This window comes from Bos indicus x Bos taurus, chromosome 29 (assembly GCF_003369695.1).
Source record: "Bos indicus x Bos taurus breed Angus x Brahman F1 hybrid chromosome 29, Bos_hybrid_MaternalHap_v2.0, whole genome shotgun sequence".
Lineage (NCBI taxonomy): Eukaryota > Metazoa > Chordata > Mammalia > Artiodactyla > Bovidae > Bos > Bos indicus x Bos taurus.
The window spans coordinates 330,717-358,100 of NC_040104.1; the positions used below are offsets into that span (position 1 = coordinate 330,717).

General features: G+C 58.8%; 1 protein-coding gene across 5 annotated transcripts; it reads left to right on the forward strand.

Moving 5' to 3' along the window:
• The first annotated feature begins 1,663 nt into the window (after positions 1 to 1,663).
• On the forward strand, positions 1,664 to 27,384 carry PTDSS2 (phosphatidylserine synthase 2). 5 transcript variants are annotated; one of them, XM_027532894.1, is made up of 12 exons: positions 1,684 to 1,996; positions 7,840 to 7,941; positions 15,007 to 15,089; positions 18,553 to 18,620; positions 24,275 to 24,409; positions 24,691 to 24,741; positions 25,146 to 25,259; positions 25,411 to 25,529; positions 25,861 to 25,975; positions 26,046 to 26,191; positions 26,384 to 26,569; positions 26,669 to 27,384. In XM_027532894.1, the coding sequence occupies exons 1-12, from the start codon at positions 1,815 to 1,817 to the stop codon at positions 26,826 to 26,828; spliced, it is 1,461 nt and encodes a 486-aa protein (XP_027388695.1). In that variant the 5' UTR covers positions 1,684 to 1,814; the 3' UTR covers positions 26,829 to 27,384. The 5 variants fall into 5 exon arrangements, with proteins under 5 accessions (XP_027388698.1, XP_027388695.1, XP_027388696.1 ...); XM_027532895.1 differs by having other exon boundaries at positions 26,511 to 26,569; XM_027532899.1 differs by lacking the exons at positions 1,684 to 1,996; positions 7,840 to 7,941 and adding an exon at positions 12,998 to 13,083.

The following is a 27,384-nucleotide window of genomic DNA, read 5'->3' on the forward strand; positions in this document are numbered from 1 at the left end:
AGGGTTTTCAGGAGAACTAGGGAAATGCAATCCAGTCATTTAAATGCTCTGAGGGCAGCCCTCCTTTAGGGACTCCAGCTGGATTCATGTTTAACATCTAGGGACCTCCCCACATAACCATTTTTTTAACTAAGTGGGTCAAAGTAATCTGTAATTACAACAGCCATTATGGGAAACTTGATCTCCCCAAATTCGTTTTTCTTAAGATTAAATTGGAAGACTGCAGTTCTAAAATTAAGCAAAATTGAATGGCATATTTATTTTCATTGGTAGTGCAAACAGAAAAAGACCTACCTTCCCCTTTACCCCCAACAGGAAGGCATCTCTCATTCACATTCAGCAGGAGAAAGGAAGCTTCTCTCCACTTCCCATAGCCCAGCCAATCAGAAACCACAGAGGCCCAACCCCCTCCCTGCAAAACCTCCTTACTTTGGATCCCCAGCTCCTCCAATCGACTCTGGTTATCACAGTCTCTATTCCCAGCTAACTCCAGAAAGAATGAAGGGATGGAGCCAAAGCAAAAACAATACCCAGTTGTGGATGTGACTGGTGATAGAAGCAAGGTCCGATGCTGTTGGACTGTGAAGAAAGTTGAATGCTGAAGAATTGATGCTTTTGAACTGTGGTGTTGGAGAAGACTCTTGAGAGTCCCTTGGACTGCAAGGAGATCCAACCAGTCCATCCTAAAGGAGATCAGTCCTGGGTGTTCATTGGAAGGACTGATGCTGAAGCTGAAACTCCAATAGTTTGGCCACCTCATGTGAAGAGTTGACTCATTGGAAAAGACCCTGATGCTGGGAGGGATTGGGGGCAGGAGGAGAAGGGGACGACAGAGGATGAGATGGCTGGATGGCATCACCAACTCGATGCACATGAGTTTGGGTGAACTCCGGGAGTTGCTGATGGACAGGGAGGCCTGGTGTGCTGCAATTCATGGGGTCACAAAGAGTCGGACATGACTGAGCGGCTGAACTGAACTGAACTGATTCCCAGCTCCCTCTTTTCCCTAGAGTAGCAAGTTCCCCACTTTGATCTCTGGATTTGCCTGTGCTCCACCACTGCTCACTGCTACTCCTAAATAAGTCTGCCTTTGCTGGTGAAATAACTGGCTAATTTATCATTAAAGGTGACAATATCCACGTACAGTTCTGCACGTTTTCATTTCTATTGAATATGTTCCTAGGAACGGAATTGCTGGGTCACATGGCAACTCTGTCTCACCCTTTCAGGAGTTGCCAGACTTTTTCAAATGGGGTTCACTGAATATTTTTGCAGAGTGCTCTGTCTATATTAATAATCTGAGTCAACCAAGATCACCATGTCTACTCCTCTCTTAAGAACTACTCTTTGGCCACCAAGAGGCTACAGTCTGGAGATCCCAGTGAAGACTGGGAGAACACGCCTGGGGACAGGCCGCCTGGGGAGGAGAGTCTGGGGCGTGGCTCGGGGCAGACAGCCTAGGAGGAGGATCTGGGGCAGCCTGGGCGCCCCGCCCCGATTAGAGAGACGTCGCTCCTCCCGCAACTCACGCAACGCTTGTTACCTAGCGACCAGGTGGCATCCCTCCCAGCAAGCACTGTTCCTAACGCATGACATCGGAGACTACGAGTCCCAGGATACCCCGCGCCCAGGCGCTCAGACTACAAGTCCCACAATACACCGCCCGCCCTTTCCTTGCCGCCCCCAGCCTCTGCTCTCCAGAGACCCTGCGGAGCGGGCGCCGCGACCCCTTCCCGGCGCTCTTCGCGCGGTCTCGCGCTGACTCGGGTGCGTGGGGTCAAGGCGCGGGGCGGAGCGGCTAGGGCCCGGGCGTCATGCGAAGGGGCGAGCGCCGGGGCGCCGAGGGGCCGCGGCCGGGGTCCCCGGTGCCGGGGGGCAAGGCCTCGCTGGAGGAGCCGCCGGACGGCGCGGCCGCGGGCCGAGCGAGCGGGCCGGCCGCGGGCCGCCGCAGCACCGAGTCCGAGGTCTACGACGACGGCACCAACACCTTCTTCTGGTGAGGGACGGCGGCTCGCCGGGTGCCGGCCGGGTCGCGAGGGGCGTGGCCACGCCGCGCGGGTGGAGTGTGCCCCGGGACCCCGGGGCCGGCTTCTCGCCGCCGCCCCCCGGACACGGCCTGCCCGGTGTCCAGCCCCCACCTCTGACCCCTGTCCCTTCTCCCGGGAGGGTTTGGCTCCGAAGTCTCCTCAGAGCGGCTTTTCCTGACCTCCCTGCCCGCAGTCCCCCGCTGCCCTGCGTCCGGCCCCTTTCTCTGACGGTGCGGATGCCCTGTGAAATGATACCCTGCTCCCCCGGCGAGTGGGGCAGTATCCGCGCCGCACTCCACGCCAGGAGCCCAGCGGACGAGTGTGGAGGGAAGGCGCTCCCTCTCCTGAGTGGCCCCGTGCCAGGCCAGTCCTTTGACCCCTGTACAGCTCTGACCTGGCCACGCCTCGGCTCAGGCTCAGGCCGTCCTCTGGTCTGCCTTCACGGGGGGGTCACGGAGGGAGGGGCAGCCAGGAACAGAGGTGGAAGAGTTCATGGGCCGAGTTGGGCGCTTCTGCGTTTGAGGATCCAGGAAACCAGCCTTGGGTCAACAGGTCCCAGACATGGCTCATGCACCTGATGACCCAGTGACCTTGGGCTATCCTTTGCTTGTCTGAGCTGCTTTTCCGTTCCTTGTTAGAGGCACAAACCCTGTATCCTGGAAAATGTGCTTGAGAGGAGGGCTGTGGCTGCCCTTTGCTACTCAGTTCAGGTCCAGCTGAAGTTGAGTCCCGCCATGGGCCCTGGGGACAGCGGTGGCTTTGGGCCGCAGTCCGCAGGGATGCTGCACGGAAGCAGCTTCTTCAGCAAGTCTGGGAAGCCTCAGAGGAGGTGCACGTGCGGCCACAAGTGTCATATCTGACCCAGAAGAGGCCGCAAGGAGAGGGTGTGGTGGGGGAAGCAGCCCTCTGATGAGGTCGGTGTTATCTCCTCTTGTGCAGGCAGCTGCTTCGGGCAGGGGTGGGAGAGGGGTGGGTGACGGGACGACCGGCCCTGCTTTGGGAAGCTGCTGTGCGCCAGCGGCCTGAAGCCAGAAGGAGGGGGAAAGGATGGGGTGCCCTCCTCAGTGAGGGTGCGGCCCCGGAGCTAGTGACTTGAGTACTGTGGGACCCTGCTGGACATTTCTGTGCGTGGACCAGGCCATTGGCTGTCCTGCAGGACAGAGGGCACAGTCCTCCCACACCCGAGCTGCTGGCCACTGAAGGGAGACTGCGGTCCTGGAGTGGTGGCCCGGCTTGCTTTGCTTCTTTCCCGTTCATTTAGTGCTTGTCTTGGGGGCTGCCACTTGCTGCTTTAGGGCATACAACGGAGAGCGAAACGAGAAGCTTAGGTTCTGGCACAAGCAGGCTTCCTGTGCTGGGGGGTGCTGAGCACTGCACTGATCTCAGAAGGCAGAGAGTGAGAAGAGTGAGTGCAGGTATCTTTAGAAGCACAGACTGCCAGCCCATGGGTCCCTGCCCGTGGGGATGCAGAAAGGCCTGCCGTAGTTGGCCGTCCTGTGGGGAGGTCTGATGGAGCCTGGAGGGCTCTGAGGAGGGCGTGCCCCAGGGCTGCCGGCTCCGGGGACCTGCCTCCAGGGCGGGGGCCCCAGCCTCTCCACCACAGGTGTTGGGGTGCCGGCGTATGTGGTTTTTGTTGCATCCCGGGTTTGCCCTCACCTGTGTAGGGGAAGAAGCTTCATGTTTCCGTAAGGCAGGTAACCAGATGCTCACCTGGCGAGAATGACTCACTTGTATTTGTAGGGCCCAGCCACTTTCTGAGTCTCCCATCATTGCCTTGCTGTGCTGGGATTTTAAAAACTCTTTCTTTTTAATTGTTTGTTTTATGGAATTTTACTAATGAGTGTTACCAAAAAATTAAAGACTAAAAGGTATATATTTGTGGAAATGACTATATGTTCCACAGTTACTCAAAATAACTCTTCCATGTTCAAAACTTTGTTCACAGTTTTCGTTTTCAAAGAAGGTTGGGCTTCTTGGGGGTCAACTTATCATCAGCGACAGAGTTTGGAGTTCAGATTGAGCCTTGGTGTCCTGGTCTGGGCTGCTTCCGGCCGGAAGGGGCAGAGGCCGGCAGGGTCTGCGCGGCGCCGACCCCTCTTGTGCAGTCGTGGTGCCTTTGGTGGGGAGCGCCTCGGAAACGTCAGCACCACAGACTCTGGGAAAGTGTGCAAAGATACAGCAGCTCAAAATGCCTAAGCGTTGTTCCAGTCCCTCTTGGAGACCCAGTGCTGACAGCTGCCTCTAAACGTTACCACCTGTAGGTGGAAGATAAGTGAATCGACACTGGGTCACCACGCTTCCAGTCAGGGAAGAGATGGGTGGTTGTGACGTTTGGGAAACGCTCGTTGTATGCTCACCTCTTACAACACTGAGCCTTGGGTGAGTGCCCTAAATTGATTCTCGGGGCTCCGCTGTTAGCAATATGCTTTATTTATTTATTTTTTTTTAGCAATATGCTTTAAAAGTAGGTATGAGAATTTGCAGAGCAGATCTTAGATGCCCCAAGTTCTGGGAAACGCCTTCCTCAGTCCTTGTGGGTTGGGGTTTGCCAGCTTCGCCCACATCTGGGCAGCATGAGTTGCCAGCTGATGCCTTTTTGGTCACGCTGGTCAGTGGCCCTAGGTGCCTCTCGCAGGCCCGGGACTGGCCGTCTGGTCTTGGCCTTACGTGGCCAAGCCGTCGCTCTGCACTCACTCTCACAGCCACACCTTCGTATCTCCTCTAATTGGCTTGGCAGACTGCCTCCCTGCCCATGCGGCATAGTGGGTTGGTCCTCTCTAGAGAGGGGCTGACGTCTGGGCAATCTCCACTGGCCGTGGCCGGGAGCCCACTGTCCTCATGCCCTCACGCTGGCTCAGCGGCCAAGTCACAGGATTCACGGCCGAGCGATCCCTGTGCCCAGATCCCCGCGTCACCTCTCAACAAGGCAGCCCGGCGATGTTCTGGGAGCTCTGGCGTCTGGAGGGCATGGAGTCTTCCTGTGTCCTGAGCCCCAGCGTGTCATTGTCGCAGCGTCTCTGTTCACAGTGAGCGCCGGCATCTGCACTTGGCCACATCGAGTCCGCTTTGATCCATCTGGCCTTCCGACTTGGGCCCTGGTGGCCCCGGTCAGCGTTCATGAGGACAGTGCCTGGAGTGTCTTCCTTCCTGGCCCCCGGGTTTCCCTCAAATGTCTCTTCCCTTCTGTCGAGAGAACTTCCCTTGGTGGTTCTTGCGCGGCAGGCCTGCTGCTGGATTCCCGCCTTCTTCCTCCATCCACCTTCACTCCTCAGGGTTGGGGATGCTGCTTCAACATTTCTTTCACTGCTTTACGAATTTTGTCCCACTTCTGGGCTCTGTGGTTTTTGAGGAGAAATCTGAGCTTAGACTTGGTGTTTGAGCTGAAAAGGAGCCTGGCCAGGAGTCTGTAGTGCAGGGGCCTTTGGGGCTTGTTCTAACACCTTGATTTCTGACTTATTCCTGTTTTTTGCTTTTTTCCTTTGAAAATGCTCACTAGGGTAAGCATGGCCCCAGCCTCTCAGGGCAGGCAGCTGGGCGTTCTGGAGCACAGGGGTGTCTGCCTCCCTCGGAGTGCAGGCTACAGACGCCCCGGGCTTGAGCAGGCCTCCTGTGGCTCCACCCAAGCCCCCTCTGCTCTCTACCCCTGCCAGTCTGGTCCTCACAGGGCGGGACCCCTTCCTCCAGCCATGTGGGCCCCACTGCTGGCCTGCCCTGTGCTGGCCCTCAGCTCTTGTCTTGCAGGCCTGGACCTGCATCTCCAGGCCTGCTGTGAGGCCTTCCCTGATTCTGCGCCCTGCCCCTGCCCACCTCATCTTTCCCCATATCCAGCCCTCTGTTTGTGTTGCTCCAAGAGCGAGAGCGCAGGAAGGCAGGATTGAGGTTTGTTGGCACATGGTATATTCTAGCCAACGTGTTGTCTGTGTCACTTGGGCGCACTCACACTGGGTCTCCTCACCTCACGACAAGGGTTTGGTGTTGGTGTGCTGGAGCCGTCCTGGGCAGGGCTCAGACCCCAGGCCCCTGTCACCGACCTGAGTGACCCTGGCAATGCGGCTCAGCTCTGAGCATCTTCAGGGCCGAGGTGAGGTAGAGTCCCACGCCTCGTCATTGTCAGCTCAGCCCTGGTGGGGTCTCAGTGACTCTGCTTCTCCTGTGCAAATCGGGTGGAAAGGGTGGGCTGCGTCCTCGACCCAGGAGAGGCAGCTGAGCTCGCCGCGTCCTTCTGTATGTAGGCTGGTGTCCAGCAGAAGTTGAGTTTCTGGGTCACCACCTCCAGGGAGCCTCAGGAGTGGCGGCCTGCAGCAGCGCCTTGCGGTGTCGCCCGCGCCGGTCTCGGGCCTGAGACTTGCGTGGAATTCAGCTGGCAGGCTGAGGTCCTGGAGCTCCCTCGCGGCTTCAAACTCACTCGTGAATATGTTACTATTGAATTTTATTAAAACAGTTAAAGTAGGAGTTTGTTCACTTTTGACAGTTTTAAATGCCAGTGTTGTGAAACGTGGTAAAAGAATGAATGCAGTGTCTGCCTTCTTCACTTGGAGCTGACTTACCGCACCCAGCTGTTTCTGTTTGCATGATAAACAGCATAAAATACCAACTGAAGAGAGGGAGAGAGTCTGTCTTTGGGTGGGGGGACTCGCATGTAGCGTTCGTCACATATCAGTTCTTCCTGTACTAACCAAAACTCTGCAGTTCCAGTTCGACTCCTCATGGCGTCTTTTGTGGCAGCTGTGGGCTGCTGTTGAGTGAAGATGGGAGAAAAGCGAGCGAGCTGCCCGGGTCGGGGACGCGGGGGGCCGCCGGAGGCCGGGGTGGGGGCTCCCGCGGGTCCGCACGCAGCCTCGCCGGCGAAGCTGCGCCTCCCGTGTGCTGCCGGCCAGTTACGCGCCTTTTTCTGTGAGGTGTGTGTCGAGTCTTGTTTGCGTTTGCAGGAGACCGTTTGTCCTTACTGTTGAGTTGTAAGAGCTCTTCGTGTGTTCTGGGTACAGAGGCCTCTGTCAGGCGTGAGTGTTGTGAGTGTTTTCTCCAAGCTCGTGACCGACTCTGGTTTCTTCTGTTTCACGGAGTTCTGACGGCAGGCAGGGATCTGACGCTCGGGGGCCAGTCCTGGGCTCGGGGCTTCCCGCGTGTTGTCTGCCTGGTCGTCAGGACGCTGCTCAAGGCTGGAGGTGTCTCTCCAAGGACACACTGCTCTTTTCGGTCTAGGAGCTGGGTCCCTGCCTCCTTTACAGACAGCTGTTAGCAGGCAGGGGCTCCGGCAGGCGTGTGGCGCTCGACACAGCGCGGTGGCCCTGGCCGTGTTTCCGGTCAGGCAGGCCTGCTGGCTGCCGAGAGCCACCTCCTTCCTTCCGCGCGGGACGCTGCAGCCTCAGCTGGGTGGCCCGGTAGCGGGAGGGGCCCCTTCCCAGCCCGTCCGGGCAGCCATCCCCGGCCCGGTCTCCGGGTGGGCGGCAGTGCTCGTGCCCCACGCCCTCAGTCTGGGTCCTGGGGCCTCTCTTCGTCACCCTCGCGGGGCTCTGACGTGTGGTCATGGCATAAACTGCGAGGTTGGTCTCTCAGCGTGATCTGTCCTGTGACTTGAGCCGTGTGACCTGTGGCCCAGTCCCTCTGAACAAGAGCTGCCCCCGCTCCCCGCCGCCCGCCCGCCCAGCCGACACGCAGGCAGAGGACCGCCCGAGCGTCACGAGACCAGCAGCCAGCGGTCAGTGGGTTTTGAGCTGCAGGTCAAAGACGGAGTGCGCTCCTTCGGGGTGTGCCACTCACGTGGTCACCGCGTGCTGTCCGTGCGCTGACGCGGGCTGTGTTTGTGTTGCAGGCGGGCCCACACCCTGACCGTGCTCTTCATCCTCACCTGCGTGCTGGGCTATGTGACTCTGCTGGAAGAGACGCCGAGGGACACGGCCTACAACACCAAGAGGTACCCGCCCAGCCTGGCAGCGGGCGAGGGTCTGCACTCCTGGGGCCCTGGGGCCTTGTGGCACTTTCAGCCCTTCTTCTGCCTGGCCCAGCCCTGGCACCATAGACCTGGCTCCAGGGAGGGCTCAGGGGTTCGGGTCAGCTTCAATGGGGCGACTTCCCCACCCATCCAACCCTTGGCAACCCAGGCCTCACCTGGGTGTCTGGCAGGTCAGCTCAGTTCCGATGCTGTCGCCCTGGGCAGCGCCAGGCCACGTGGCCCCAGGTTCAGCCCCTCCAGGCTGCACCCGCCCTCTTAGCCCCCAGTGGCAAATGCGGTTGTCACCTGATGCTCCCTCCATGGGTTCAATTAGTGTGCTAGAGTGACTCACGGAAGTCAAGGAACATTTTGCTTATTTATTATAAAAAGTTCACCATAAGAAGACTAAGCAACAACCAGATGGGGAGACACGCGGGGTGGGTGGTGGGGCAGGGGTGCTGAGCGCCTACGTGTCCCGGAGGCCCTTGGGGGGTCACTCACCCGGCCCCTGAGCTCCTCACACAGCGCGACCGATTGACTGAGGCAGGCCACTGGCAGTCAGCTCCCCCGCCCCCAGAGGGCTGGGGGACCTGTGGATGGTCCCATTTGGAGGTGGGATTCGAAACATAACCAGGGACAGCTTTGTGGCCCTCAGCAATTAGGGAACTCCGGGGGTTTTAGGAGTTCTGGCTAGACGCAGAGGAAGGCCAAATCCTCATTTCTCACTGTGAATCACGGTAACTTTGAGTTTGAGTGTCTGGGCTTTCTGGAAGGCCAGGAGTGGCTCCCTCAGTTGGCGCCGTGCTCTGCACTGGGCTGATAAGAGGCTGTTAGAAAGTTTTGGCCCCGTGTGAGGAGTGTGGCCCATCTTCTCTTATCTCCAGAAAGAAACTAGTTGGCAGGATTGTGTCCTTTGCCTGAATCCGATAGATTCTGGGGCCAGTCTCAGAAGTGCGTGGGGAAGATTAGCTGGTTTTAAAACTCGTTCCTGTGTATTTTCTACACTGGACGGACTCACCTCTCCCCTCTGGTCCCACGAAGCCCCCATTGCTGTCCAGTCCTGGGGCCCAGGCCCCACCTGCTCTGGTAGGGCAGCTGGAGGAGGCCAGGCAGGAGGAGAGGTGGAGGGCACCTCCCAGAGCCTACAGGTGCCAGGAGACTGTTGGTCATCATCGGCGGGTAGACTGGGCTTGTATTCCTTCACCCTTGGGGTCTTGCCCTCCGGCTGGACTGAGACGTGGACGCCAGGGTCCAGGACACGTGAGGCGCGTCTCGCCCTCCCCCATGAGGTGCAGGCCTCCTGCCCGGACTCCTGGGTCCACACTCTGTGGGGTCCCCCCGCCTCCCTGCAGTCTCCCCATTGGCTTTGTTGGGTCTTCCTCTTCGTTCCAAGCTCTGCGTGTCAGCCCCCAAGTCTAGCCCCTCTGAGTGCCCAGTCCTCCCCGGCCCTCCGTGGTCACACCGCAGGCCGGCACACGGGGAGTGGGGCCCGGCGCCGAGGAGGCAGCTGCGCTGCTCTTGGACCCCGGGTGGGCCCCGGGGGGCTGTCCCCCCACCTCAGGGAGCCCTGAGGATCTGGGAGGCTTCGAGGCCGTTTGGCCAGGGCCCTGCTCTCGCCTCGAGGGGGCTTCTGACTGGAACTTGGCCTTTGCTGTGAATTTGTGTGCTGGCCCTGAGGGGAGGGTTTGCACCGTCTGCTGGGCGCAGCCATGCAGGGAGCCCGGAAGGCAGAACTTGGTCAGACTGAAGAGGTGTCCCATGTGGCTGTGAGGTTGGGCCAGAGTCGAGCAGTCCTGATGTCACCGGGCTAGAGAGGTCCCAGGGGAGAGCCACTCTCCCCGCCCCCACCCATACAGAGTGTCTTGGAACACCATCCCGGGGGCAGGGCTGGGTCCCACCAGACGCTTGCTGGGTGAGTCACAAAGCCTTGCTGCCAGGGACCCCCACCCCAGCCCCCAGTGTCAAGGGGGCTTGTTGGCCACCCCGGGACCCCTGTGGGCACTTCCCCCGCTCTTCATCCTGTGCCGGCCTTTCTCCCGAGCTGTCCGTGTCCGAGCGAGGGCACAGATGCCGCCAACAGGGCCACCTGGGTATCTGCCGAGTCCCCCATGTGATCTCAGCAGAGGCGGGGCTGGGGAGGGCAGGTGGGTAGGAGTTTGGGGCCCCGGGCACTGCTGTGCCCTCTCAACCACTTCAGGGCAGGAGAGTTCCCTCCAGGCCCTTGGGGCTGCCATGGTGCCTGGAGCCCGTCCTGGAAGCCTGCAGGCCCCACGCCTGCACCTGATCGAGGTTCTGCAGCTTTTCCCAGGGACTGGTGAGTGTACAGGACCCCTCACACCCCCAGAGGGGGCTCACCTGCTCCCCGAGTCAGCACCTCACAGCAGCCTGGGCTGTGACGCAGCCCTCTGTCTCTCCCCGAGTCAGCACCTCACAGCCTGGGCTGTGGCGCGGCCCTCTGTGTCTGGAGGCTGCTGGAGCCCACGTATTTTTATTTTTTATTATGTCGGAGCTTTTGATGTTTGCTTCCCAAAGGTTATGGTTATTTTTTATTAATATCTATGTTAAAAATTTAGGAAATTGGTTTGCTTTCCCTGAACTTTGAAGTTCGCCTCTTTTTCTGGATCTAGCGTGTTCTGTCGCTTCAGGAGAGCAGACTCCCCTCCTCCAGCAGCTTTATGGGCGTGCCATCTAATATTTATGGGCGTGCCATCCGAGCCAGCCGGGTCAGCACACGCCACCACCAGGTGGGTGCACGCGGGCTCCCCGAGGCCGGGGGCCGTCTGCACCGAAGCCCACAGGCCCTTCTGGCCTGTCGTACAGTCTCGGCCGGCACGTGCCCTCGTGTCCGGCCCCTCCTGCTCAGCATGATGGTTTCATGACGCCCGTGTTGCCGTGTCTGTCAGCGGTCATTCTGGTCCGTTTCCAAGGGATGGTCCACCGTGTGGACACGCCCCAGTCCCTTGGCTCATTATCTGTTGGTGACATTTGGGCTGTTTACGTACATGTGCACATCAGTTCAGCTCAGTCGCTCAGTCGTATCTGACTCTTTGCGACCCCATGAACTGCAGCACGCCAGGCCTCCCTGTCCATCACCAACTCCCGGACTCCACTCAAACCCGTGTCCATTGAATCAGTGATGCCATCCAGCCATCTCATTCTCTGTCGTCCGCTTCTTCTCCTGCCTTCAGCCTTTCCCAACATCAGGGTCTTTTCAAATAAGTCAGCTCTTCACATCAGGTGGCCAAAGTATTGGAGCTTCAGTCTTTCCAAAGAACACCCAGGACTGATTTTCTTTAGGATGGACTTATGCACTTGTAAATGTGTAGACTCATCAATACATGTACAGTATCAATGTATGTTGCCTATTTGTAACAGAAGGAAATACAATGTGCCCACAGCACTTAGGAGGAACGGAGCCAGAGGGGGAGGCTGCCCAGCTGCAGGGCTGGCTGCACACGGTGCAGTGGTCAGCACAGTGGTGCTGGAGGAAGCTAAAGCAGAACCCAGAGCCACACGGCCCCCTCGTCCTTGACAGAGGAGAAAGGCAAGTCAGCAGAGTAAGGAGCGTGATGACAAGTGGCCCTGGAGTAACCAGATCCTATATACTTTTCACAATAATTAATTCAAAATGGATTATAGACGTAAATGTAAAATAGAAAACTAAAATTTATTGAAAAAAACACAGGAGAAAATCTGGTGATGGGTTTGATGGCTTTTTTGTCTGCGCCACACAGCACGTGGGATCATGGTTCCCAGGGGTCTATCTGGCGCCCCCTGCAGGGAAGCAGGTGTCTTAACCACTAGATCTCCAGGGGAGTCCTGATGGCTCTTTAAATAGAATGCCAAAAGCATGCTCTGTGGAAGAAAAAACTGGTAAGTTGGACTTGATTAAAATTAAAAACTTCTACTCTACAGAACACGCTGCTGAGACAGCAAGAAGACAAGCCTCAGGCTGGTGGGGGACATTCGCCAGACACGCGCCTGACGGCGTGTTTGTCTTCTCTGTGCAGAGAGCTCCAGAGCTCTGCACGGGGACTCCAGCAGCGCAGACGAACCTGGCGGGAGATCTGGAGGGAGACCAGCAAGGACGCAAGCCCGGGAGGACGCGCAGCCCCGTGTGCCCGCAGAGAGCGCCGCCACACGCGCCCCGTGTGCCCGCAGAGAGCGCCGCCACACGCGCCCCGTGTGCCCGCAGAGAGCGCCGCCACACGCGCCCCGTGTGCCCGCAGAGAGCGCCGCCACACGCGCCCCGTGTGCCCGCAGAGAGCGCCGCCACACGTGCCCCGTGTGCCCGCAGAGAGCGCCGCCACACGTGCCCCACCGGCCCCAGCAGGCAGGAGCGGGAGCTGCACCTTGGTGTTTCCAGAGGAGCTGAATACTCATGGCCACACACAACCTGCACGGGGACCGTCACAGCAGCTTTGTTCGGAAGCACCAAACTTGGAAGCCACCAAAATGTCCTTAGTGGCTGAATGGGTGAACAGTGGACTGCATTCGTTCATACAGTGGAATATTATTAAGCAGTAAAAAGAAATGAGCTGCCAAGCCATGGAGACAGAGGTGAAGCTTAAATGCCTGTTGTGGAGTGAAAGAAGCGCATCTGGGAAGGCTGTATGCCACGTGTGCCCAGTGCTGTGACATCTGGACGAGGCGGCGCTGTGAGGGCAGAGGGACGAGTGCTTTCCAGGGGCAGGGCAGTGTGAAGAGGTGGAGTGGGGGCATTTGGGGAGCCTTGAAGCTGTCTTGATGCTGTAATGGTAAATACAGGACTGAACAACGCCAAGCTAAGTGTGCAACTTGTAAAGACTGTTTAGCAGGCGGAGGACCCCAGGCGGGAATGCCGCTGTGAAAGGAGGAGCCCCTGCCTCAGCGTGAGCGCAGCGCCTCAGGGAGGGGCCGGGGGCAGGCGCTGACCGAAGTCACCGGAGAAAATGAAACGCTCAGGTGTAAATGGAAAAAAAAGTGTACAGGATCCACGTAAGAAAAACTGCAAAATTTTGATGACTGAAATCAAAGATCTGAATCAGGGGACCGATAGTCCGTGTTTGCTGATAGGATCTCAGTATTGGTGAGGTGTCATTTCTTCTGGGCCTGTGGATTCAGCGAGGTCCCAACCAAAGCCCCGTAAGTTGCCTTGTAGCCGTGAGTGGGGTCTGTAGGCGTGAAGGCCCGGGCCGCGCACAGAGCACTGTGCCCTGGGGCGACGCTGGTTCCCACGGGCGCGGGTCAGCAGCAGGCTCCCTGCTGCCCTGAGCCCTGGGACCACACAGGCGGCGGGTGGGGGCCGAGGGCCTCAGCGCTGGGGGCAGGTCACAGGCGACCGAGGGGAGAGCGACCCGTGGATAAGAGGTGCTGCTGGGCATCAGTGAGGACTCGGGCGCAGTGTAACGTGGAGCCGGGTTGCACACAGGCGAATCTGCAGTGTGCGTGTGTGCAGGGTTGGCACACACGTCTTGTTGTTCTGTTGGCCAAGAGGGTCCAGAGGGAAGGAGCACATGGGCACCCAGGTCTTGGTTCCCAAGACCATTCTTTCCCCAATAAAGGAGCCAGGCTCTGGAGAAATGGCTGATTCCAGGGCTGGGACAGGGAGCCCGCAAGAACAACCTGGGGTATCTTCCAGCACCAGAAAGAAGGGAGTGCTAAAAAAAAAAAAAATACAAAACCCCACAAAGATAGGGTATGTCAAAGAGATACAGGAGCTGAATGAAAGCTCCCAGCAGCCGAAGCTGGAAGAGTGTGAGCAAAGAAAACAATCAAGTGCTGAATTATAACCCGAATACAATGTAGATACCCTCGAGTCCCTGCTGATGTCAGCAATGAGTCAGGAGAAGACAGAAGTGTTCCTGTCAGGCTGTGGAGCTGCTCCCCACCCCCATGCAGGGGCCTCCCTCCCGAGGGCGAGGGGGACACTTGCCAGGCACCCTGCGGGGATCCAGGTTGGCACCGGTGGTCCGGCTTGTGTCCATGGCGTGTACCCTTGATACGATGGAAAGATGGTCTTCTTAACATCTGTAGTCTCAGTTCCAAAAATCCTGTAGCCCTGATCTAGTCGTGAGCAACGACAGCCTTCATTCAGGGGCACCCACAAAGCACCTGCCCAGTCTTCCTCAACACTGTGCAGGCATCCAAACAGGGGCTGCCAGAGCCTGAGGAGACGGCTGTCGTGTGGGGCCTGGGGCCTGGAGCAGGAAAAGGACGCTAGCTTAAAAACTGAGGAGATCTGGAAGAAGGAGTGCTGTGGACTCTAGTTATGTGTCAGTGTCGGTTCACTGGTTGTGACAGGTCCCAAAGTGATGGATGCGGGAGATTCTGTATTGTCTTTGTAAGTTTTCTGTTCTGAAGTTAAAAGATTATTTTAAAGCGTGATGTATTTGCTTTCCTCTAAAAGTGCTTCTGGTGGACAGGTTCTCCCAGGTAGTCTCGCCGGGTGGGAGGGCGTCTCAGTCCTTTCGCTGGGCCCGGAAGCGGGAAGTGTGCTTCCGCGCCCAGTCTGCACTGACCGCCAGGGCTGGGGCCCGGGCTCGGGGTCCTCAGGCCTGCTCCTGGGCCACGTGGGGTCACCACGGCCTGGAACGCGTGCCTTTCGCTGTCTCCTGGGGCTCCTGCTCGGACTGGACACGCAGCCCTGGGGTGAGAGAGCCACCAAGAGGCCTGCCTGTTAGAGCGGGAAGCCCTGGGACCCTGACAGCCTCTTTCCTTCTAGGGCCTTATGAACCCTGGACCGTCACGTGTGGGCCTGGAGGGGTGTTTGTTTGTTTGTGGTGTGTGTGTTTACCGCGCAGCCGCCTTAGCCCTTGATGGTGCACAGAAGCCAGCCCGGGGCCAGGGCCTTCTCCGGGGTGGTGGTGCCTCTGGGGGCCGTGCAGGCCAGGGCGGCGGTGCTCAGCCACCAGCTTCACCACGGCTGAGCCTCAGCTCTGCCCCACCGGGGGTCAGGGCGGTCCCCACCGTGGGTGCCCCAGGCTCCCTCCCACCTCCTGCCTAGGAGGAGCCGACCCACAGCTTCACGCTTCCGCACACTGAGGGCTGTTTGTTCTTTATTTGCAGAGGTATTGTGGCCAGTATTTTGGTTTTCTTATGTTTTGGAGTCACACAAGCTAAAGACGGGCCATTTTCCAGACCTCATCCAGGTAACTTGCCGTTCCTTTCTCCGTGTGTGCCGAGTGGCGGTGCTGTTCTGAGGGTCGCGTGTGTCTGTGCTGCTGCGTGAGTGTCCTGCGCGCCTCCCCATCGCAGGCGCCGGGAAGCCCCTCTTCTCCCCCGACTCCCCCGCTCTGGGCCCTCCTGTCCCGCTCCTGCCCACACGGTGCTAGTCAGGGAAGTCTTCCTGGGGGCGGAGGGGCCCTGGGACTGTGCAGGGCACTTGGCGGCCTCTCGCAGGTGCTCTGCGTTCCGCTGCAGGGCCCCCTGCTCTTCACGGCAGGGGGTCACTGGACACCCTCCGCAGCCGGCGCTCCTGTCTCCACCATCCCGCCTCCATCCCAGGGTCATCCTTTTAAATGAAAATAGAAGCCGCTCGTGAATATAAGCACCGATACGTTGTAGTGTGTGTGTGTGTGTGTGTGTGTGTGTGTGTGCACGCACACGCAGCTGCAAGCATGGCAGCAGCGGCTGCGCTCGCGCCTTGCGTCCTCAGTGCTCACGCAGGCCTCACGAGCGCGTCCTGGTGAGCGCTTGAGAACTGGGTGTTTGGTGGCTGCAGTCCTCATCTGAACGTGCCACGTGCACGGATCCCGTCCTGGAATGACAGTGTGCTTGGGGTTTCCAGTTCCACGGCGATAAGCTAGGCTGTGGTAAGTTTCCACGTGTGCGCATGGGTGTCCCCACCCGATTACCTGTGGAAGCGGCAGATTAAGGGTCTGTGTTGGCTGTTGCCCAGCTTCTCTCCGGAAGGGAGGGCTTGGGGGCTCACGTGCCCGGAGGCTCTGAGCTGGGGGCTCACCAGCCACTCGGCCCCCTGAGACGTTGGTGTGGCTGAAGCCTGCGTGGTCCCTGCCCGGGGCGTGGGGCGGTGTGATGGTCCTGGCCTCCCCAGCTCGGGCCGCAGGACCTTCTCCACTGGTTTGGGCCTGTCCACTGCTGCCCAGGAAGGGTGTGGACTCCTAACCAGAGTCGTGGAGGAGTGAGCTCAAGTGTCAGAAACCAGAATCAGTGAGAAACCAGGTGTGTTCCGTGCTTGTCACACGGGCTTGGAAGGGAGAACGCAAGCGCTAGGGCAGCGAGGCCACGTGGGCGCGGGGGCTGGGTGAGTCACCGGCGGGACAGGCGGGGCCCGCCCGGGTCGCGCCCGGGTCGCCCAGCAGGACGCGTCGCGTGCTCTGAGCCCGGCTGCGGCTCCGGGCCAGAGGGGCCCCGGCCGGCCCTCCTCTCTGTGGTGTCTGAGTCTGTGTTCCGACTGTGGCCTGGCCCTTCTTTAGTTTCTGCGTGTGAGCCTGTTTCTCTGCCAGCCTCGGTAGGTTCCCACGGGGGCACCTGCCGGACGTCTTGTTCACCTGGTACTCAAATCCTGAAATCAGGTTGCATCTACAGGCCGGGAGGACAGCATGAGGAGGTGTTTTGAGGTCTCCACTCCCCCGCCCTCCTGGGCCCGGCTCAAGTCGCTCCTGGGGGAGCAGACACAAGGCTCCAGGCCCACCGGACTGGGGAGCTGATTTATTTGGAAACTGGAATTGGGTCTGGCCCGTTACAAAGGCCCCCTTCCTTTCATGGTCTTTATTTTCACTCGCGTCTCTCTCTGAAAGCTGGAGTAGGTAGGCAGATTGCCAGTGCGGTTGAGGGGGCCAGTGTTGATGTTTAGGAAGAAAATACAAGTGCTCGTTTGGGGAGCAGGGCAGACGGACTCAGGGACCCAGCTTCAGGAGCCTCTGGGTGGTTCAGGGAGCGTGGGGCGGGGCTGGGGGGCGTGTGGAGACCCCGGCCGGGGGATGGACAAGGGCCTCTGGGGACCGGGGGTGGGGGTGCGTAGGCCTGGACTCCTGGTGGGCTCCGCAGTCAATTGGCAGGGGGGTTGGGGGCCTTTCTGACCCATGTGGGTGTGGACGAGCAGGGACTGAGCCGCCTTCACAGGCAGCGGCTGGGCACCACGGCTGTGTCCCCCTGCATCTCCCACCACAGCCCTGGAGCTGCTACTGCAGCCTTGAGCCAGGGAGACTTTTCCAGGCGTCCCCATCTTCACGGGCTTGAAGAACGTTTGTCACCTGAGCTGTTTCCTTCCCAGTACATAGCCGACTTTCCCAGGAATTCACTAGCTTGGGTTTTCTGCCTGTGCGAGCATGGGTTCTCACAGGTCTCCTGGCAAACAGATGCAGGACAGGCTCCAAGGGTGCCGGGCCACCCCCGGGCCCAGTGTGTGCACAGCTGTGCCCAGGCGGCTGCCAAGGGACTCAAACCCAGGGGACGAGCACCGCACACCCCCGCCCGCTTCTGCAGAGCAGGCCCGCACATGCCCGGCTCGCCTGCCGCACGGCCTGGCCCGGGTCGCAGCGAAGCTCGGGGTGGGAGCGCATGTGCCGTGGTCACGGATGACCTGGAATAGCTGTGGAATTACCGTGGGCAAGTGTGTGTGCACAGCTTATTTTTTAATTAGCTTTTAAAAATAGCCTGGGGGTGGGCTTCTTCTCTGCATAGACAGAAGCATGGGGAGAGCAGGTGCCTTAGGCCTCATTGAACAGGGTTAGGGAGGTTCTTGGGGCAGCTCTAGACCTTCCCCTTCCCACCGTCTCATCTGCCAGGGAAGGTTGAGCTTGAGAGAGTGGAAGGCGGGTGGTGAGGGGGAGAACCAGCTAACACAAGGGCTGCTTCTCCCAGCTTTGTCGGGATATAATCGATACGTGACGCGAGTTTAAGGGTTCTGAGTGATGACTTCATGCACATATTGCAGAATGGTTACTGCAGTACGGTCAGCACCTCTGCCACCTCGTGTAACCTCAGCTGTTTTTACGGTGAGAACACTTGAGGTGGACTCGCAGCGACTTTAAAGTACACAGTGTGCATGCCAAGTGTCGCCACTGGACAAGCGTGCTGACGAACTCAGGACAGTTCCTAAAACAAGCTGTCATCCCAGGAATTCGGGACCAGTTAACGTTAGAAAATGTGTTAGCGTCACTCATCACACTAACACTGAAGGTGAAAAACGAATTCCCATGAAGGCAGAAGAGTGGGTTTTCATATTCGTTCATGATAGAACCAATTTGATAGCACACTGGGATTAAGAGATTTTCTTAAACTTGACAAAAAGTCTCTACCAAAACCCTGCAGACCTACTTAGTGATGAGGGTTAGGAGTGTCCCCAGTGGACACAGGACAAGGGCCTTGGCTGTCGCTGCTCGTGTCCCGTGGTTCGTGGGCCGTCTCTGCTGCGGCAGTGAGACAAAAAGACACGGACGATTAGGGACAGGAATGGAGGAAGAGGAAGGGAGAGCTCCGGAGAGAACCACATGCTCACTCCGGGTTAGAGCTCACTTCCAGAGTCTCTGCTAGGACCCCGGGAGGGGCCTGGAGCAAGGCCCACGCGTGTCGGGCGTCAGGGAGCCGCGTGGGGTCTGCGGAGCCTCGGGGCGAGCGCCCCACCCTCTGTGTTCTCTGTCTCTGCAGCTTACTGGAGATTTTGGCTCTGCGTTAGTGTGGTCTACGAGCTGTTTCTCATCTTTATACTCTTCCAGGTAAGAGGTTTTTCTTGGTTGCATGAATGTGGGGTTCAGGTGGGTGTGAGGTGGCAGAGGAGGCGCTGACTTGTCACCGGTGGCCGGGCCAGTCGCCGTGGCCTCGCTTCCGGTCTGTGGACAACCGTGGCTGTGCGTGCATTTGTCCCTTCTGGCACGTGTTCGGCAAGGTGGTCAGTGGGAGGAGGTTGGAAACTCATCTCCTTAGGAAATCTCGGATCAGGATTTGTTGCCGCCGACATCTGTCTGATGTCTGAAGTGTGACTTCAATATTTGGTCTCAGAACCGTCAGCGAGGGCTGTGTGAGTTATCATCACGTGGGAAAGTTTGCCTTGAGGGAAGGTGTGCAGGGCGGGAGTCGTGATGCTGCGTGTATCTGTGTCTGTGTGTGTGTACACGCCAGAGTCAGCGGGGAGCCCGGCCCCCGCAGCCCCCCTGCAGCCACGGTCTGTCCCCTCCTCCCCTGCCGTTTGTCTCAGACACCTTGGGAGTGGAGCTGTGTGGCCCTTGCGGCCCTGAAGCTCACCTGGGTGCTCCCCTGCTGTGGAAGGTGTTTCTGGTGGAGGCACCGCCGTCTGTCTGTCCCTCCAGCAGTGTGGGCTGGCGTGGGACGGGTGTGAGAGGAGCAGCTCAGAGCCTCGGCACAGGCTCTGTCGTGACCTGACCCCGGGAGGGCTCCTGTGTCGTGGCGGGTCGGCCTGATAGCCGGGGCCCTCACAGCTTTGGCCGTCATCAGAATCTTTTATTTTAGCCAGTGTCTTTTCATGGGTTTCACTGCATTTCTAGAATGGCTCGTGATGTTTACCAACTTCTCCTGCATTTATGACCCAGGAAGCAAACATCCTCTTTGGTGAAGTTTTATTTTTGCCATTTTGAGAACCCGGGTGGTTGGTTACTGTAGTGTTGGGACTTTGACGCTGTCCCTGCGCAGGGCCCTCTGCCGGCAGCCTGCACGTTCCTCCCCCGAGGCTGCAGCTGGGCCTTGTTCTTTTAACAGTGGTGGGCCTGGCGTCTTCTCTTTTTGTGCTTTTGATGTCACGTGAAAGACTTCTTTGTCCAAGACCAGTTGATTAAGATTTTCTCCTGTGTTTCCTGTTAAGACCTCCACAGTTTTATATTTTACACCAAGATTGTTCATTCATGTTGAGTTTCTTTTTACATTTTGTTTTGGAATAATTAGATTCACAGGAAGTTGTGAAAAAATTACACAGGTAGGTTCTCTGTTCTTTACCCAGGTCCTCGATATTTTGCCTAAATAAAGATGGCGTGTGTGCCTGAGGTTAACACAGTACTGTGAGTCAGCCACTGTTCAGGCAGTGTGCTGTGTCTGACTCTCTGTGACCTCACGGGCTGCAGAAGACAGGCTCCTCTGTCCTTCACTGTCTTCCAGAGTGAATTTGTGTCCCCTGAGTCGGTGATGCTATCTACCCTTCTCATTCTCTGCCACTCCCTTCTCCTGCCTTCAGTCTTTCCCAGCATCAGGGTCTCTTCCAGTGAGTCAGCTCTTCACATCAGGTGGCCAAAGTATTGGCACTTCAGCTTCAGCCTCAGTCCTTTCACTGAATATTCAGGGTTGATTTCCTTTAGGATTGACTGGTTTGATCTCCTTGCAGTCCAAGGGACTCTCAGGAGTCTCCTCCAGCACCAAGTTCGAAGGCATCAGTTCTTCGACTTGCTGTCTCTTTTATTGTCCAGCTCTCACATCCGTACGTGACCGCTAGAAGAACCACAGCTTTGACTGGACTGACCTTTGTCGGCAAAGTGAAGCTTTTCAATGCGCTGTCTAGGTTTGTCGTCACTTTGCTTCCAGGGAGCAAGCGTCTTAATGTCATGGCTGCAGTCACCATCTGCAGTGGTTTTGGAGCCCAGGAAGTAGTCTGTCAGCTCTTCCACTTTATCCCCTTCTATCTGCCATGAAGCGGCGGGACCAGAGGGGCTCCTCCGGTGGCTCAGCAGTGAAGAATACCCCTGGGATGTAGAAGGCGTAGGAGGCCTTGGGCTTGGGCCCTGGATCGGGAAGATCCCCTGGAGGAGGGCATGGCAATCTACCCCAGTATTCTTGCCTGGAGAATCCCGTGGACAGAGGAGCGTGGAGGGCTGCAGTCTACAGGGTTGAAAAGAGTCGGACGTAAGTGACTGAGCACGCGTGCGCAATGGGACTGGATGCCTGGTCCTAGTTTTCTGAGTGTTGTGTTCTAAGCCAGTGTTCTCACTCTCCTCTCACTGGCACCAAGGGGCTCTTTAGTTTCTCTTCACTTTTGGCCATTAGAGTCAACTATGCTTCAATTTAAAATAAATACATATAAGACAGTATCAAACCAAGAAATTGATATTGATGCAGTCCATAGAGCAGTTTTACTCACTTGTGCGTGCACAGACACACACGTGTATGTAGAATTCGGTACAGTTTTGGGGAGGTTTATTGCAATGCATTTAATTAAAAAATTTTTTAATTATAGTAAAAAAAAAAAATTCTGTAACATAAAATTTGCCATCTCAACCATTTCCAGCTCGGGACACTAGAGCATTCACCAGGCTGTGTTACCTTCCCCACCATCATCCCCAGAACCTGTTCATCTTCCCAAATGGACACTCACTGCCCTTCTGCCACGGCCCCAGCCCCTGGCCCCCCATCCACCCTTGTGTCTCCGGATGTGACCCCTCCAGGGGCGTCCTCTGGGGGGAGTCAGACAGCGTCCGTCCTTCTGTGACTGGACCGCTTCTCTGAGCCTCGCGTCCTCTCGGGGGAGTCAGACAGCGTCCGTCCTTCTGTGACTGGACCGCTTCTCTGAGCCTCGCGTCCTCGAGGTTCATCCGTGCTGCAGCCTGTGTCAGGCTCTCCTTCCTTCTCAAGGCTGAGCAGCGTCCCGTGGTGTTGATGCCGCGCCTGTGTGTTCACTCATGCTGAGCGGGCACTTGGGTTGCCTACACTTCTGGTGACTGTGTAACGCCGCTGTGGATGCGGGTGTGTGAGTGTCTGTTCAGCCCTGCTTTCCCTTCCTCTGAGGACCCGCCTGGAAGTGGTTAATCTCTAGAGGAGCCGCAGGACTGCGCTCCACTGCGGCCGGGCCCGCATTGCAGCCCCGCAGCCACGCACAGCTCCCCGTTTCTCCGCGTCCCCCCGGCTCTTGGTGTGAAGGGTGGCATCTCCTGTGGTTTGCTTGCATGTCCCTGATGGCTCGTGACACTGAGCATCTCTGCACGTGTTTGTGGACGTCGGTATGTCTTGGGGAGACCAGTTTTTGTTCTGGTTGATTTTTATTAATGGTCCATACTTTGTTTTATTTATTTAAAAGAAACTTTATTTTAATGCAGATTTACAGGATTGTGAGGTTGGTGCGGAGAGGTTCCATTAGTCCTTCACCAAGTTTCTCCTGTTATGAACGTCTTACACTAATGTGAATCATCTGTTACAGTTAGTCATTGTTAGGTAAAACCCACACCTTCTCTCAGTTTATCCTTCTCTGCAGCACGGGACTCTTGCCGTACGCGGGTCTTTGACTTCTCCCAGCAGTGCTTTGTGGGTTTCAGAGTGCAGCCCTGAGTATCTCTCTTCCTGATGCTGTGCTCAGTGGGCTTATCTTGGCTTCACACTGCTCTGCTGGTCCTCGCATCTGGAAACACGGCCTGTTTGCTATGTGCTGTCAGCTGCACCTGACTCATTCGTTCTCACAGCTCTGCTGCTGTTCAGGGGGCTTCTGAGGGGGTCTCTGCAGGAATACGGGGGTTCACGTCTTCCTCACCAAGCTGAGTGTCTGTCCATCTCTGGCCTCACTGCCCAGCACCAGCCTTCCCACCCCCAACTTCTCAGTAGGGAGCCTTCATCAGATGCTCTTTATCAGTGGAGGAACTTCCATTCTTCCTAATTTGTTGAGTGTTTTTATCATGAGAGGCTGTTGAATTTTGTTGGTTTGATGCTTTTCTTTTGCATCAGATGACATGATCATGTGGGTTTTCCCCTTTATTAATAGGATGTGTTAACTCGTTTATTTTGAACCAGCTCAGCACTGGGATGAACCGCTGGGTCCTGGGGCATGGCCCTCTGTATTTGCTGCTGGACTTGTTTGCCCAGGACTCTGCAGAGGATTTCTGCGACTGTCTTCATGAGAGACACTGTCTGTAGTTGGCCTGGCGTGTGTTTTCCTGGCTTTGCTCCCAGGGTTGCAGGGGGCGTGACCGGTGTTCCTTTTAAGATTTGACACACATCCTCACCGCTGGTGATGGTCCAGATCCCTGGCAGGCGTGTCTGCCAGGTTCCCCGACCCGGCCCTCAGGAGGGAGGCCCCTCTCCGGAGCAGGAGCAGCTCCACAGCCCAGCGGGAAGCCTGCGGGGGTCGTGTCTTCTCCCCAACTCGGTTCTGACATCAGCGCCCCCTCGCGGTCATCTGCGTTATCCTCGGGGTTGTAAGTCGGTATTTGTTCTGTTGCTCCAATTGTTCGGTTTTGGCTGCAGGGCGCGCTCACAAGCCCGATCTTGGTGGGATCTCGGTGTTTTGCTTCATGTTTCTGAGCACCTCCCTCCTTTTGGTGCTAGAAGATACCCGCACCCAGGCCCATCTTGGGGCCCCTTGCCCCAGCCCTGGAGTCAACCATTTCTCCAGGGAGCCTGGTTTCTTTGGAATGGTCTTAGGAACCTAGATCTGGGCCCTGTCAGTCAGCAGCATGGAGCCATGTGGGTCCTGCCCTTTGTGTGCAGATTTCTGCCCGGCTGCTGCCCTGTCCCAGAGGGTCCAGGAGTCAGTCGGCCTCCTCGGCCTTCCCTTGAGTGGAGGCTCCTGGTCTGGCCTCTGGGTTTGGTTGATGAGCCCGAGGCTGGGACGGCAGCTGACTTCCTCAGATGCCCTTAGACAGACTGGTTACACTTGCACTGCTCACATCTGAGGCGTGAGTGTCCAGGGCCCTGAGTCCCGCTGACCTGGCACCAGGGTCTGGGGCCATCCTGACTTGGGACGCAGTGCTGACAGGTGCTGCCCTGCTTCCTGGGCCTCAGATCCCACGTTCCCAGAGCACATGTGGGGACGTTTCAGTTCGTGGCATCACCTCGGTCATGTGACAAGATGCAGGTCTGGGTGCCGTCTGTCCGCACACCACAGACCACATCTCGTCACCCCACCTGGAACCTCCTCCCTGTGTGTCCCTTGGCCAGTACTCGGGGTCCTGATGACAAGTATCTGGGGCCCCAGCTGGTGGCCAGAGGGGGTAGAGGGACGAACAGGGCTCTCTTGCTGGGGGTCCTCCCCTCCTGGGGGTGACACCCAAAGTCTCTGTGCTGGGTCTAGAGGCATGTTTGGCTGATGCTGGCGCCTTCGTGTCAGGAGAGGCTGCCTAGGCGCTGTGTGAAGAAGCACACCCCGCGATGCCGTCCCTCTGTGTGCGGCCCGGCCCGAGCAGACGGGCAGGAGGGGAGCAGCGATCCGGCCTGAGCAGCCTGGGGCAGGGGAGGGAGCGGCGATCCGGGCCTCTCCAGGGTAGGAGAGGGGGATTGGCCATCTGGGCCTCTCCATGGGGGCATGGGGACACCCTCGGACCTGAGACGCCCCCGTTCTGCCCGCCCCACGTGGGGCCACACTGAGACAGGTGCTTCCCCTCCTGGTTGGTGGGCGCCGTCTGGACACTGCAGACCCGCCCTGCTGACGCGGGCACTGGCCTTGCAGACCGTCCAGGACGGCCGCCAGTTTCTGAAGTACGTGGACCCCAGGTTGGGGGTCCCACTTCCAGAGAGGGACTACGGGGGAAACTGCCTCATCTACGACGCAGACAACAAGACCGACCCCTTCCACAACGTCTGGGTGAGTGCCCGGGAGCGGTCACCTGGCGGGCCTCACGCTATGCGGGCTCCTCCGGCAAGCCAGTACCACGTCCTGGGCGTGAAGCTGGCGGATTATTGGACAGGCTCTTGGGCGCTGCCCCAGTCGTGGGTGTTTCTGGAACCTGAGTCATTCTGCAGACTGGACGGGGTGGGGGCCCCGGGGCTGAGCGGCTCACGTGTGAGGTTGCCCTCTGGTGGTGGCAGGGTCCCCTCCCAGCGCGCACTGGGGGACCGAGCACGAGGCCTGCATCTGCCCCACAGGACAAGCTGGACGGCTTTGTGCCTGCACACTTCATCGGCTGGTACTTGAAGGTGGGTACCTCCTTGTTGGACAGGTCTCCTGGTTTCAGGCCCACCCTGAGCTCTGGGCTGTTTTCCAGCCATGAGGTGAGCAGGACCCACAGTGCTGGACGGGCAGGCTACTGGGCTTGGGGCCCCAACCTGACCTCGTGTCCTGGGCATTGCAGTGGCCAGCAGAGAGCAAAGGAGACCAACCCACGGAGGCCTCTGGTCCCTGGGTGGGATAAGCCCGTAGCTAACTGCTCACACCCCTAGGTTGGGGCACACCTGAGAGTTGCCTCAGTGTCTCGAATCGGGGCAGCTGGAGTGGAAGCTGCCCCCCTACCTGTGTGTCCCTGAGGACTGTGGGGCGGGGAGGGGCGGGCTGTCCCTGAGGGTCCCACCGCGGAGAGCTGACGCCCTGGCCTCGGCCACAGACCCTGATGATCCGCGACTGGTGGATGTGCACGATCGTGAGTGTGATGTTCGAGTTCCTGGAGTACAGCCTGGAGCACCAGCTACCCAACTTCAGCGAGTGCTGGTGGGACCATGTAGGTGCCCCCGCCCCCACCACAAGCCCGTGCCTCCATCCCCACCGGCCACACCATGGGGGGAGGAGGGCAGCTCCCGGTCCCCTCCGACAGGGCCTTCGGTGCTGGGGGCCCATGGCGCCGCCACCTCCCACCTGGCTCCCACCCCCAGTGGATCATGGACGTGCTTGTCTGCAATGGGCTGGGCATCTACTGTGGCATGAAGACCCTCGAGTGGTTGTCCCTGAAGACATACAAGTGGCAGGGCCTCTGGAACATTCCAACCTACAAGTACGTCTCTAGAGCTGCTGATATGGCGGGCCTGGGCCCTGGTGCGGGGCCTGGGGGGCTGGAGGCCCTGTGGGGAGGGGCCGTGGGCGAGGGTGCTGCCTCCTGTGAACACCTGGGATGTGACCCTGGGCATCGCTCTTACGGCGACCAGGACATCAGCCCATCCTGGCCACCAAGCTCCCTGTCTTCCCTGCCAGCCCTTCTGGGGTCATCCTCCCCGGCTGCCTCCCTCTTCGAAGAAGTAAAGAAACTGTCCAGGAAAAGGCCTGGGGGGCTGGGGAGGTGGGCATGTCCCGAGCGCGCTGCCCTAGCTGATGGGCGCTGGTTCCAGGGGCAAGATGAAGAGGATCGTGTTCCAGTTCACGCCCTACAGCTGGGTCCGCTTCGAGTGGAAGCCGGCCTCCAGCCTGCGCCGCTGGCTGGCTGTGTGCGGCATCATCCTGGTGGTAAGGCCGGCGAGGCTGGGCTTCCCGCACACCCCAGCCCGGGCTCCCAGCCACCCTCCTCTGCCCCCAGTTTCTGTTGGCAGAGCTGAACACCTTCTACTTGAAGTTCGTGCTGTGGCTGCCTCCCGAGCACTACCTGGTCCTCCTGCGGCTCGTCTTCTTCGTCAACGTGGGCGGCGTGGCCATGCGGGAGATCTATGACTTCATGGACGACCCGTAAGGGCCGCGGGGCGGCGGGGGCGGGGCCTGGGTGGTGGGTGAGGGCGGGGCCTGGGTGGTGGGTGAGGGCGGGGCCTGGGTGGTGGGTGTGGGCGGGGCTGGGGCGGCGGGGGCGGGGCCTGGGTGGTGGGTGGGGGCGGCGGGGCGGGGCCTTCCTCGGCCTCCGCGCAGCCCCACCTCCCTCCGCAGGAAGCTGCACAAGAAGCTGGGCCAGCAGGCCTGGCTGGTGGCGGCCATCACGGTCACGGAGCTGCTGATAGTGGTGAAGTACGACCCGCACACACTAACGCTGTCCCTGCCCTTCTACATCGCCCAGTGCTGGACTCTCGGCTCCGTGCTCGCCCTCACCTGGACTGTCTGGCGCTTCTTCCTGCGGTGAGCGCCGCGGCCCCGGGCCCTGAGCTCCTCTGCGAGGCGGGATCCAGGGACCCCACAGCGGGCCGGCCTGTGGTGACGCACCCCCACTACCCGCAGGGACATCACCCTGAGGTACAAGGAGACACGGCGGCAGAAGCAGCAGAGCAGGGACCACCAGGGCAGGGCCGACGGCAGCGTGGATGGGCGCACACCCGGGCCTGATGATGCCTCGGGGTCCGAGGAGGCCGACAGAGAAGGGGTGCCGGCCCCACACTGACGCCTGGGCCCTCGGTCCTTGGTGATTCTCGCCATGAACCTTCCAACAGCCTCAGCCCTCAAGGTCCCATTTCCCTTTCCTCCTGTGTGCACGGTGGCACTGGGCTCGTCGTGTGTGCTTGAGTGCGTGCTCCTGGCTCCAGGGCTCCCCCTGGGCCTGCCAGTCCCTGTGAAGCCAGAGCCCCTGCCCCTCTGTGCAGTCAGCCTGGGGTCTCCGCGGCCCCGCACTTCGGCACCCAGATGGCCTGGCCAGAGCAGTGGCATCATGGTGCCCGCCTGCTCCCTGGGCCCCGCCAGTCCCCCACGACCCCCTGGCGGCCTGTGTGAAGGATAGTTGTCCAGGGACACCCTGAAGAGGCTGAGGAAGGGCACATCCCCTTCCTCGGGATCTTCCATCTGACCCTCTAACCCGGAGGGCGCGTGGATGGTGCTGGAGGCAGAGACTCTGAGGCCTGGTCCCCACCGTCACGAGAGTAGGTCATGAGGGTCTCTGTGGCCCAGAGTTGAGGTCACCTCCAGGAGCAAACAGCAAATAAAAGCCATGGTGGAGGCCTGCA